Source organism: Melanostigma gelatinosum (assembly GCF_949748355.1).
Source record: "Melanostigma gelatinosum genome assembly, chromosome: 21".
Classification (NCBI taxonomy): Eukaryota; Metazoa; Chordata; class Actinopteri; order Perciformes; family Zoarcidae; genus Melanostigma; species Melanostigma gelatinosum.
Window position 1 is genome coordinate 18,289,203 of NC_136654.1, and position 12,915 is coordinate 18,302,117.

Here is a 12,915-nt window from a genome sequence, read left to right on the forward strand (position 1 = left end):
GATTCAAAATGTCCAGTAAACGAGCATATAATTCACAGCTGTTTTAATGTCTAATAAACTGTTATTTCTAACTCCGAATCCATTCGTTATTTATCGCCCTCCCCTTCCTGCCGGAGTGTCAGACGCAGAGACCTCCTCATTTGGACCCCCGATTTTTTTTCCCCTTTTTTTTTTTTTTGCATTAGCGAATCACAAAGTGTTGGCATCTATTGCCTTTGTCTGACAAGTCATCCATATAAGCAAAAGGGGGGTCTGCAGAGGGGAGGGAGAGGGGGGGGGGGGGGGGAGTGAGGAGGGGAGGGTTGCAGCTTTTAGAACCACAGACACAGCGAGAGGCTTCATTCCCAGCCCAAAGATCCAGCCTAACGCATCCAGCGCTGAGGAGACACCCGATGTGTGTGCGCGCATGTTTCCTCCGCCGGTTTGACGCGTGAAATCAAGGCCACTAGGATTGAGGAGATACCGGGCCCTGCACGCTGGACCTCAAAACGTTTCGTTTACAAGAAACTGCTCGCCGGCACGCCGTGAGACTTACCTCTGCTCGCCCAAGGCTTTTGAAAAACAATACCGATAAACTAACCACAGGTCGTGTTCCTGAAACAATCCTTCGGTCATGCTGCGCACCTGCCAGACCTCCGCTCCCGGACCGGACTGTTGAAGAAAAAAAGACAAGGCAACTTTTGGGGGAAGAAGTTGCCATCAGATCGGTCATCGAAGCGGGGGTGGAGGGGCAAACTAAGTCCCTCCATCGAGTAGATCCACCTTTTTTTCTTCACATCTTCATCCTTGACAGGAAGGCGAAACGGCGACTTCAGTTGATTATCACTCTTTCCTTTGCTATCCAATGGATATTCACTGCAAAGCAGACCCCTTCACGGCGATGCACTGTAAGTAGCACAACCCGAGTGTCTCTGCAGCTTTGACACGTTGATGCGGATAGAAATAATATTCGGAATGTGTCATTTGTGCATGTTACAAAGGCTTGCAGCAGAAAGCATTGGGACTTGTATGCGCTAAACAGCATTTTGAAACATAAAAGCAGAATATTAAACTGAGAAACATGAGGATAATAGTGGATGAAATAGTCCGATGTGAAATGTCAGCCAATATTCTGCACAAATCTTTAAAAATATAATAAATGACAACAATACTTCTGTACACAGAGCAGCACTGTGCAGAAATTAATTGTCATAGTAAACAAAGAACATGCGTTGGCAGGTACTCTGTAATTTACACGTGTATCACTCTCCAGCTTCCCGCGCAGTGTGTATGTGTGTGTGTGTGTGGGGGGGGGGGGGGTGTGTGTGTGTGTGTAGTCCTGATAAGTCAGTTACACATCTATTATTCAAATTATTCAAATAATTCCCAGCGAGGTCTTTGAGTCCAACACAAGTCCGCATACAGTACCTGTCATTTGGTGAATGCGTGTGAATAATTGATGACCTCTTCGTTTACTAAATAATATGTAATATGAGTAATCAAACTCGTTCAATTATTTAAAATTACCGTGCTGGGAAAATGAGGGAGCTTGTAACGTAATAGCCATAACATGAGCCGTGGAGCTGCTGAGAAAATATGAGGTATTTTAGAAACTTTAAAGTATATGGAGACTCAAATACATTAATATTTAAAACATATAATTAAAATAGCAGTTATGACACAGACCTATGGGTCAAGGGTGGATTTATTGTAACTAATTGTACAATCTGCACAATAAGTGTGACTGATGAAAAATAATCTGCTGATTGAGTAGGTGTTCAGCACTATGTGATCTTGCGTTTTATTTTATTTAAAAACATTATTTTAAAGACATTATAATTAATCGTAATTTAAAATGTCAGGTAAATTGTTTCAACACAAAGGAAGGTACAAATTCACACCAACACGGATAAAAACGTACAGATAGATAGGTCACATTTTCAGCTGCATTGTTCATAATTGCTTCATTCCAAAAAAATGAAAACACGTACATTCATTATGGACACTTTGTTTACAGTGCTGTGACCATCTGCTCTAAAATCACCAACACATCCGAATCAAGTTTTTAGCCATGAATTATTTATAATTATTAAGAATATTGGCTGATGACTGACAACGTATTCGTATTTGGTCATTGTGCTGTATTTATAAAACGTTTACAACCAGAAAAATAAGGCGCCTGCATGATGGCTGCAAACAACTTTCTGATTCCATTATAATTAAACATAATAATGTCTGGGTTTTTTTTTAAAGTGCAGCATTTCGTGCATCCTTAAAAGACTTCTTCATAATAACACAAATACACGTAAATCCACCTGCTCCACAAAGGACACTGCCCTTCAGTTTAGATTGGTTATCTATCCCCTGCTATAATTACAAAACAAACTCGCCACGCGCCTTCCTCTCCGTAACGACTTTATGTAATGTTACGGTTGTGCGCGTGCTGCTGTTGTATCCCACGTAGGGCACGGGGGTGTGAACCAGCTCGGCGGGGTGTTTGTGAACGGTAGACCCCTCCCGGACGTCGTGAGGCAGCGGATAGTGGAGCTGGCCCACCAGGGCGTCCGGCCCTGCGACATCTCCAGACAGCTGCGGGTCAGCCACGGCTGCGTCAGCAAGATCCTGGGCAGGTGGGTGAACACTCTCCGGACAAGCCCTGCAGCCAGGTACACTCTGCTGGGTGCGGGGAGGTGGATGAATATGCACGATGTACAAGTGGTGGAGGTGGAGGAGAGAGCTCAACCTACAAAACTCAGCTCAGTTTTTTAAATTCTTAAATGCATTCAATTATATTTTAGTCGTCCTAAATTTATAGAAGATCTCTGTATTAGAATGTTAGTAGAGTTCAGGTGGGCTTCTCCTCCATTTTGGTGTTTATACTGAAAAGATTCAATACTTTTACAGACATACATCCTTGCCGTGTATTCATGCATGCATGCGCTCATGCGTTTTCTTGCATTTTTAAGAAAATATGTGTTTGTTTTGAGACGTCATGGACATTTGAAAAGCATATTAGACTCATAAAACCACCACATTTGATGTTTTGCTGAAGAAAAAGTTGACTTTTGGAAAAAAAGGTAGTTCTCAAAATCAATAACTCTCCAGTTTATGTGTGTATCAATGCGTTTACAATGCTATTATACGCCTATCTTAGGAGGGCATAGGTACAATTGCGTCTCACAAATGGTAAGCTATCATTGGAGAATGTTATCATTATTATTATTGCAGATACTACGAGACTGGCAGCATCAAACCAGGGGTGATTGGTGGGTCTAAACCTAAAGTGGCCACGCCAAAGGTGGTGGACAAAATCGCAGACTACAAGAGACAAAACCCAACCATGTTTGCTTGGGAGATCAGAGACAGACTTCTGGCAGAGGGCGTCTGCGACAACGACACTGTTCCCAGCGTCTCATCCATTAACAGGTAGGACGCGACAATTAAAATATAACCTAAAAAAAATACATGCAACATTTCTGTTTTTTTTTTTGTTTTTTTTATAAATTTAGATGGTTTAAACACCTGTATGGAAACACGTTAATGAATAAATCAGTTATAACCGTGTATCCGTGCTAAACGCACCACCCACAGCAGAATATTGTTTGACCAACTTTGTGCTGGCGGCACGCCGATCGTGCACGAGGCTGCCCTGCGGTCTCAGAGGTGCAATTCAATCTTTCAGACCAAACTCCCTCAACAATCAGCAGTACATCCAGGACTGAGTGAATCTGTCGAGATGAAAACCGATCAATATTCGGTGACCAGATCCCGTGGCGCTATAAAGCAGGCCAATTTTCTTTAGCACATCTAATGTGCTGGAGCTGCTACACACACACACACACACACACACACACACACACACACACACACACACACACACACACACACACACACACACACACAGAGAGAGAGAGAGAGAGTGCAAGACCAATGCCTCCTCTGCAGGATTTTATTTTGAAGAAAACGGAATTAAGGGGAAACAGATTGGCCGCAATTTCGTGAAATATTGCATCATGTGAAAATAAAATGATTAATGACAATATAAAATAAAAACAATATTATAGCAAGAATAAAAAAACACTTCCATATTATGAATAAAGCTCCTAATTTAAATCCTTGCATTAAAACTCGAGGTGGTATCTTGCAGTACATAATATTGATGTAACATTATGATGAAGCATAAAAGTGCAGCATCAATTTTGCTTTGATTGAGGTAAAATATATGTATTTAACATCTCAAGAATCATTATTTATGCTACAATTCTTGAGTTTTGGTAAAAGAATTTGTAAACAGCGACATAGTGGCAGCTACAGGAGGACCAGGACACCCTCACCCCTCCATCACCCCCCCCCCCCCCCCCCCCACTAGAGATCCCTGGTGATGAACTTTGGTTAAGAGGCACTGTTCCATAGAGCCAGCATCAGCATTACATTTTAATGAGCTGATGGGAGAGCATGGACAGCTCCACACAAGACATCTTTTAAATAGAGAAAAGGCTGAAGAAAATTCATTTCATGCTTCGTGGCTGCTTAAAAAGCCCTATTTAAGGCGGCTCAGACACATGTATATGATAAATTCAAAATGTACATTAATATCATTAAAAGAGCCCTATAAAGTTATTTTTTTCCAATTCCAATTAAAGCTTTCTATTTTGAACCGGTGGTGGTGGTGGGAGGGGGAGGGGGCTCATGTGTCTTTGTTTATGTGGGAAATTAAATTCTGAATACAAAGAACTGTAATTCTATCAGCCAAATATGAGAGCTACTTTGAATTTCTATTACGGCTTAATGCTGAATATTTTCTCTGTTTTTTTTTTAAGCAGAAGATTTCAATGTGTTGCTCTGTGCCACACACACACACACACACACACACACACACACACACACACACACAATGGAGCACACACTCAAATGAGACGCATTTGTTTAGATTTATCCGGAGGTTAATATTTCGATACATTTCAATGAATTTCTAAAGGAGCAGTCTGCAAAGAAGAATCAATGAAAACGTTGTCAGTGCTTCAATCACTACAGCAGACTGCTCCAGATCAACTGATGCTACTAAAAGTTGTTTGGAAATCACACGAAAAAGCGTCTTAAAATAAATGACGAGAAGTTTTTACTCCAAGTGTTAAATTGTGGGTTTCCCCAGTTAAGACAATACAGAGAGAGAAAAGGAAGGACTGGAGCCAAAGTCTTTTCCAGTTGGATGATTCTGACTGGGGCCAGTCGTGGGTTTCTGTGGCAGACCGTCTGACCTCAGGACTGTTGACAAAAGAGGATGCTCAATTTAAACACCTTTCAGCTGCATGCATTATTAAATGCTACAGAGATAGTGTTGTACTACGAGTCACAACCAACAAGTAACGCTACCCTGTTGGTAGACATTAAAAAAAAAGGCCCTCAATGGCGCTCGATATTATTGATTCAGAAGGAAAGCAATTTTAATATTTCTTCAGGGGATTTTCAGCAACAGCCAGGTCATTAATTCATTCTCCCAAATTACTTATTCAATATCAAGAACATGGATACCAAATAAAGCCTTTGAATTTATGTAGCACACATAAGTCAAGGGGTCGAATAACTGTTATGGGGAGAAGTGAAAAAAATTAAAACGTCAATATGCGTTCTCTGAAAAAGGCTTGTTGTTATAGCTTTGCCTCGAAGGGGAGTTTTCTTTTTTTGTTATTTGTGACAGTGTTGGACTTATTTTTCCTCTGAAGCCTCCTGGCACCTACATCAATATCCAAATCATCGGATGCATTTCTGGATAATGTGTAGAAAATATACAAGGAGTATTTTGGTTCAAACTGATATCGTCTGAGGGGGTGAATATTTTCCTTCCACTGAAATAAGAACAAAGAAACTAAATCTAAATTCTGCAAAGAAATCCCCCCTAAAAGGCTCCACAGGCCTCATCCCAACTCTTTGTGCTCTAAAATAGCTCTCGTGGCACACATGATGAATAGTTTTAAAGTTTACAAATTATCGTGACAGCTCCCTTCCTTCCCAAGTGCCATTCAGATTAAAGGAATCTAATGCTGGCGTAAGCTTGTGCAAGGCAATAAGGAACTATTGCTTTCCTGTCACATATAATTTATAGCTTTCTATTTGCATCTGTTTGCCCGTGTGACTAATCCCCAACTTTTTCTCCCCAAGCCCCGATCAATACTACCTCATCCGCATTGGCACATGGGGGCCGCTGGCTCTACAGAGATGTTTGATCTGGGAAGCAAAGGGCTACTATAGGGCTGCGATCGGCCCCAGTGAAACTCCCTCCTCAGTGGGGGAGAGAGAGAGAGATGGAGGGGGGTGGGCTGATTAGTGTGGGCCAGGTAGAGTCAGTGAAGCTGATCATTGAGGTGAATTGATGTGATTTCATGCTTTGTTTGCAAGATCACTCAGACCAAAAGTGCAATGAAGACTTTTCTCCAGACCAACTGATCCCTTCTTGAGTCGGAGTAAAGGCTGATATCTTAATCACACAATATCTCCATAGTTAGGGGCAGTTTGGAATCTCCAGGAAGGAGAGTTGGTCGCAGGAAAGCAGCAGTGACATCTACCTTTCCTTTGTTCCCCAGGATCATCCGAACTAAAGTCCAGCAGCCTTTCCATCCGTCTCCCGATGGGTCGTCCCTGTCGACACCAGGCCATACTATAGGTACTAATGCAGTTCAGCAGGGGCATCTTATGGCATCACAGTACATACTGTATACATGGATGTTTTTCATTGGGAATTCAAGCTCATTTTTGTCTTCTCCCCCCCCCCCCCCCCCCCGCCCCCCCAGTACCAAACACAACATCTCCGCCTGTAACCAGCGCTTCCAACGACCCTGCAGGATCCTACTCCATCAATGGGATTCTGGGTATTCCACGATCTAATGGTGAAAAGAGGAAAAGAGATGAAGGTAAGATAAATCTTATGTCTTGAGGAGAAAAATAACACTTAAGCTCAGCTCAGGATTAGCATGCAGAAACTAACTAAAATGCGACAAAAAAAATAAAAAATGAATAGAATTCTGTGCAGCTTAATGCTATAAAATCCACTTTGCTGAACTTGCAATTACTGCATTAAAACCTGCTTCAGTTCCAGTAGATGACCCTTATAAAACACCTAAGCCTGAACCCTGTTACACCGCTGTGTCAATCTGCCAAGGAGTCTTTTGATTTGAAGACACGACCTCCGCTGTTGTCTCCTGCAATTAATCTTTATGGAAGTGATTAAAGGGCTTTAGATAATTACATGTCAAGATGATGTAGCCAACCACCCAGGTCAGTCAAGAAAGCCGATGTAGCTCTGTGAAGGGCTTTTCTTTTTTCTCCCTTTAACAAAAGTGGCTCCACTTCTGCTGCTGAAGTAGTAGGTTAGTGGATATTAGGGGGCCTGAGGCGATATAGATTATTGGTTCTGTAAGCAATAGGCTTTCTTAATGTCACTACATAAGTCTGATGAGAATAGCTAAACAGATGCACTCATGTTACAAAGCATGCATGTGCGGAAGGGATGATGTGGCTGCTGAAAAGGGGCAGTTATCTCAAACAGGGTGGGGAATGAGTGCCTTATTTCTGCAGTGCTCTGGAATGAGAGCTAATCAGAGCACGGCAGCAGTTTACATAGCGTCTCCTTTGTTATGGTGTTTGTTGAGAAGCACGGGGGTTTGCGGGATATTGGGTGGAATTGATGTTTTATGTGCGTGCAGGGAGGGAGGGATGACTAATGGCCTGTCAGAGGTAGATTTCCTGGCAAAGATATAAAAACCAGCATGACGTGGACATGGCAAATGACATAATCAAGTCTTCCCCTGTAAGAGATGCAATCGCGGAGCCATAATGCAAACGTCTGGTATTTTCAAGGGTTCATTTTCAGTCGTTCGAGGACCTCTCATATTAGCCAGGGTGTAATGTCTAGTCCCCTGAATGATAGAATGCACACATTTCTATGCAGATTGCTACTGAAGGGCAAAGAGGTATTAAAGGGCATGGGGAGGAATGAGGTATGTGTGTGTGAGGAGGAGAGCTGGCCTGTTTTGTGGAGGTCTTCCAGGTGACAGCGCCATGTTTCTATGGCTATTCAGTCTCAAATGATTCCCCTGATGTGCTGCCATTTCTGTGATTTAGGATTTAGGTTAAGAAAGCTGCGTGTGTGTGCGTGTGCGCGCTTGTGTGTGCGTGTATGCATCAGGGTAGGACTTGCACTGAGGGTGACGGAGGGTGCTGTGGTTCTTATATACTCTCTCCAACGGCCAGCTGGTGCCTACCTGGAACCACGAGGTCAGGGATACTTTATCTTCCCAAAACATAAACCCCGGGCCTTGGCTGCACACACACGGTTGCAAAAGCAATGTCTCGCCCCGAGCCACAGTTTGTAAAAATAGTATATTACGTACGATGTTACCCTGTAGACACTATTGTCCTGTTGCTGTCTTCTCTTAAAGTGCTCCTTACACCCCCCAAAGACTAGGAGACCAGCTGAATCCATGATTTTGCAGCTGGTAGACCGAAGTGTCCTCAGAAAAAGGCCCGTAGTCATTTAGGACAGATTATTGTCAATATTTTGGATGTTAGGTTTTCGCAACCAGCAACTTTCAATTTTGAGTGTTTATGAGATATATTGTTGAAAGAAAATACGCCATCAACTGTTTTAAGGATCCTTCTTTCTCTGCTTCCATCCATGCATTTGTAGTGCTGTAAGTGTGCTGGTTAGTCTTTTTTTCTAACAAGCAAGGAAAACATTTCAAAGAATCTACATGTATGCCTTAATATTTTTATAATCCTGGCAGTAAAATCAGACAAATAGAAGTAAGAAGCAGGTTTGTGCTGCTTTCAAGGTGTTTCATGGTCATTGTGGGGTTAAAGCAGTGGGTTTTTTTAGCTGAGGTCTGTGTTTACGTGTTGCCTTGTTTGCTATTCAGATGCATTTTGCTTCCCTCGGTAGAGAGGAGTCCATAGTCAGTTAATGCTTGGATTACATTTCCTCACAGCACAGTAGCTTGCCTGAGCCCTATTTAACTTGGTAAGCCTCATGATGATTGTGGCACAAGCAGTCATTATCAAGGGTTGGAAAACATGAACAAAAATGAGCGAAGGAGAGGAGGGGAAGGGTTGCAGAGGGGAGGGCGGTGTGCAACACAAGCCCCGCTGAAATGGATTGGCTGTGTAGCCCAGAGTATTTGTTTTAGGCTGTAGCTGTGGCTCTCTGCCAAGCAGGCAGACAGCTCCTAAGTTTCCAAGTCAGCAGTGCCCTTAAAAAAAAAGGTCCCCCATTACAGGAGGGATGTAGAGATAATGTAGTGTGACACACGTTATGTACACTGGGTCTCGGCAAGAGGAGCTTCAGGGACACAGGTGTCATAAGAGCCATTAATCTGCTATTGTCACGTGTTATTGCAAATTAAAAGTAGCATGTTACACTTGGCAGCCATTGTTGCGGACAGACAGAGTGGGGGAGAGCGAGAGGGGGGGGGGGGAGACCCCTGGAGATGGTGTCTTTGGTGACCACGGCCGTCCGCACCTTTTACAAAGTGACATATATTAGAATTTGCAATTCTGCAGAGAAAAGCTATTACCTCACAGATTAACATCCCAGCTCCTCCACCCACCCCCACTGCTGCTTCTGACACTGTAGGCTCCAGAAAAGACAAAGGAGAAGCTGCTGCTCTCAGGGTCAAATACAAACCTGTCATACAGTATCCGATGTTTAAGTACAAATCTGCTTTCGTGGATGTTTTTGTCCTCCTCCTTGTTATTAGTGAGCGTTTGAGTGAGCTGAATTGACCCGGGCAGACAGCTTGGAGGTCTGTTGAGAACATGTAGCGTCCATGAAGTGCGTCCGGTCTTTCAAAGTCACATCACACGTCCTTTTCAGAGCCGACCCACAATTTGCACAATCAGACCTGTAGATGATTCTTAATTTCAGCCATTCTGGCCGCTTTCTTGCTTTGTGTCGGGCTTTCTTCTTGATTTATGAGAGAAATGCCGAGAGAGAAATTTCATGATAAGATGATCATCATATCTTTCAAAAGCCAACAACAATAGCCAGTGGCAGTCAGAATGGATGTGATTCTGTGCTTCAGTAGCTGTTGAATTAATTATTTCTCATCTGTGAGCGTCATGAGGACTGAACCCATGTGTGGATGTAGATGAGTGATGGAGCGGGTCCGCCGTCACACCCTGCTCTGTGTATCAGCATCTGTTATGGGGGGAGAGGGAGAATCAACACAGGAACTCAGAACGCAGCAAAATGTCAGCACCTAAGTGCAACCTCCAAATTAGATTAATGAAGCCTTTAAAAGCTCAGGAACATCACGGCGAATTGAGGGCCGACAGTAAGTAAGGCTTCCACAAATGCTCCCGTCTGAATATCAGACATAGGCCTGCACATAAGGAATATCTTAATTATGTTAATTCACAGTTTGGCCTTTGAAAATAATGAAAAATGCCCGTCGCAGTTTCCCAGAGTCCAAAGTGGTGTCTTTGAATTTTCTTGTTTCGTTTGATGAACAGCCTCAAACCCCCAACATTTTAATTTACAATGTTAAACATCTGAAAAATGCAGCAAATTGTGACATTTGAGAAGCCGCAAACAGAGACTGTTTGGGCAACTTTCGATGATTTCGATTTTCAAATTCTTTTGTCGATTGATTTTCCATCGATTTATCGTCGAGCTCCTATCAAACATCTGACAACAGATCTTTGGTGATGCAGAGCAAACATATCACAGTATTTCATTGATGTTTACATCATCAAAACATTCAATTAGACAAAACAAAATGCAGCTGAGTTCATCCAATTTGTTTTCATCTAATTAAGCAGAGAACTGAGTCAGGCGGGAAATTATAGAGGTGTATTATTGTGAAATACATAACAATGTGTTAAGGGAATGAGAGTGTATGTATGTTGACATGTTATTTAAACAAGGAGCAGACTGAGAAGGGGGGGGGGGGGGTAAGCTCATTTATCTGACGGGGTGCTTTCATGACCTCAAGGTGCCAGCTCACCTCCTTGTGCCTCCAACAGGAACTTAGAAAGGATTTTCATCAGGGGAAAAAGTCTAAAACTTTGATTGTGAAATCATTCTTTTCCTCCATTAGAGTCAGACGTCTTATTAAAACGACTATTCATACTCAACCTGCACTTCATTCATGGAAATTGTTCCGTTTGTTTGGCGGGGCAGTCACTCAGACTCACCCCGAGTCCCACAGTTGCCTTGGCTAAAGGCTCCTGCTAGGGGCCGTGACCTCTGGGTGCCAAACCCGCAGAGAGGAGTCTGCTTTATAGAGCCGGTTATCTGATCTGATGGAGGCTGCTCCCTCGTTACCAGAGTGTTAATACAGACCGATGTCAAGATGAATACACTCAACTCCAGCGATGGTCGATACAGGACCACAGAGCGGGACAAGCGTGTAACGCACCAACAAAGCCACGGTGGTCAAAGATTAGTATCACTGCCGCATAATGGGCCGATTTGGAAATTTCTTGTCGTGACGAGAAGTGCTTAAAGATACTTAAAAGGCACTTGAAAAATGTTTTCAAATTGTAAATATTTATTTTTAACATTCATCATTTGTGACCCCAAAACTCCATCCTATCCTGATGTGTGCAATGGCGTCACATTTGTTTGCTAGTTTGAGCACAGACAAAACAGAAGTACGGAAATCTCGGATGTGAAATATTCTTCTGACTTTGGAAGGAAAAAGTGTTGTTTTGACAAAGAGGTCCTTCAAATTAAAGACAAAACACATCGTTTGTAATTTCCCCTCAGGCCGACTCAGAAGACAAATATAAAAAACTGATTTTGTAACATTTCGGCTCAAAAACAACTTGTCATTGTCATTGTTACAACAATAACCACATGGTTAAAGCAGCAAAGAACGATGGAGTTCATGTTTGAAAGACACCACCGGACTGACGGTAGGAAGCAGAGACTGGTGTTGTTGACACTTTGCAGCTCTATCATAACATCCCACGACTTCCTCCGTTGCTCCGGACGGACAAGAGTCATCATTTCAATGACCGCTAGAGGGCTTCGTCACTTGAACTGAAACAAAAGGCGGTTTAGATGCTACAGTTGTTTTCCTGGGGAGGACAGTATCGAAAATGATTAAGGATGCATACACTTGAGGATGCTTAATTGCGGGCTACACAAACAGTCTGAATGTCCCCAGAATCATCTTCATCACGGAAACACAGTCGTTGCCGATTTGTCAAATGGGAGTCAGTAGCTGGGAGGGCGCATGGGACTGTCCTCAGTCTGAGTGGGAGGAAGAGTAGGTAGGTTGACCCAGGATGGTTTGTCTTGTGTGTGGGAAGTGTATTCCACAGTGGTGAATGACAAATATAGAGTGTGGGGGGGTATTGATCAGGTGTTGTGGCTCGGGCCGGCTGATAGAAAGTAATTAATGACTCTATTTGCTATGGCAGCAAAGAGAACAATCAAGTTTGATAAAGTGACAAGCACTCGCTTTAGTTGGTGAGGGCCTTCACTGAGTCTGTGCAGAAAACATGCTGAATATTCACCGGAATAGATCCTAAAGTTCAGATGAGCAACAGGTCAGAAATAAAAAATCAGAGCTGTTGTAATAACCTCTTAAAGAAATCATGAAACATATTCTTCTGATGAGTCATATGTGCATTAAATATGAACAGTACAGTCAGGAGAGGGTGAGCTTAGCTTAACATAAAGACTGGAAGCAGTGGGGGGGGGGGGGTGTTTAAGAGGTGCTGGAAGGAATATTTTGTTACCTTTGCACAGCGCCAGGCTAGCTGTTTCGCATCGTTTCTAGTCTTTATGCTAAGCTAAGCTCATCATCTCCTGACTGTAGCTTAATGTTTAACAGACAACCATGGGAATGGGATATTCTCGTCAAACTCTCGCCAAGAAAACAAATAAGTGTCAAACTATTCGTTTACATTCAACTGCACCCACAAGTGTCCATT

The 12,915-nt window shown here is 42.8% G+C and overlaps 1 protein-coding gene across 4 annotated transcripts in view; it reads left to right on the top strand.

Moving 5' to 3' along the window:
• Positions 1-838: 838 nt before the first annotated feature.
• pax2b (paired box 2b) overlaps positions 839-12,915 on the top strand; it is a gene marked incomplete at both ends in the record, with an annotated part of 28,066 nt that continues 15,989 nt past the window's right edge. For 3 of the 4 annotated variants that reach the window (XM_079292721.1, XM_079292723.1, XM_079292722.1), the window contains 5 exons: positions 845-887; positions 2,444-2,609; positions 3,208-3,405; positions 6,561-6,640; positions 6,768-6,887. In XM_079292721.1, coding sequence (XP_079148847.1) covers positions 845-887; positions 2,444-2,609; positions 3,208-3,405; positions 6,561-6,640; positions 6,768-6,887 — 607 coding nt within the window. Of the gene's footprint in view, positions 888-2,443; positions 2,610-3,207; positions 3,406-6,560; positions 6,641-6,767; positions 6,888-12,915 lie in introns of all 4 variants that reach the window. The other variant, XM_079292724.1, reaches the window with a different exon arrangement.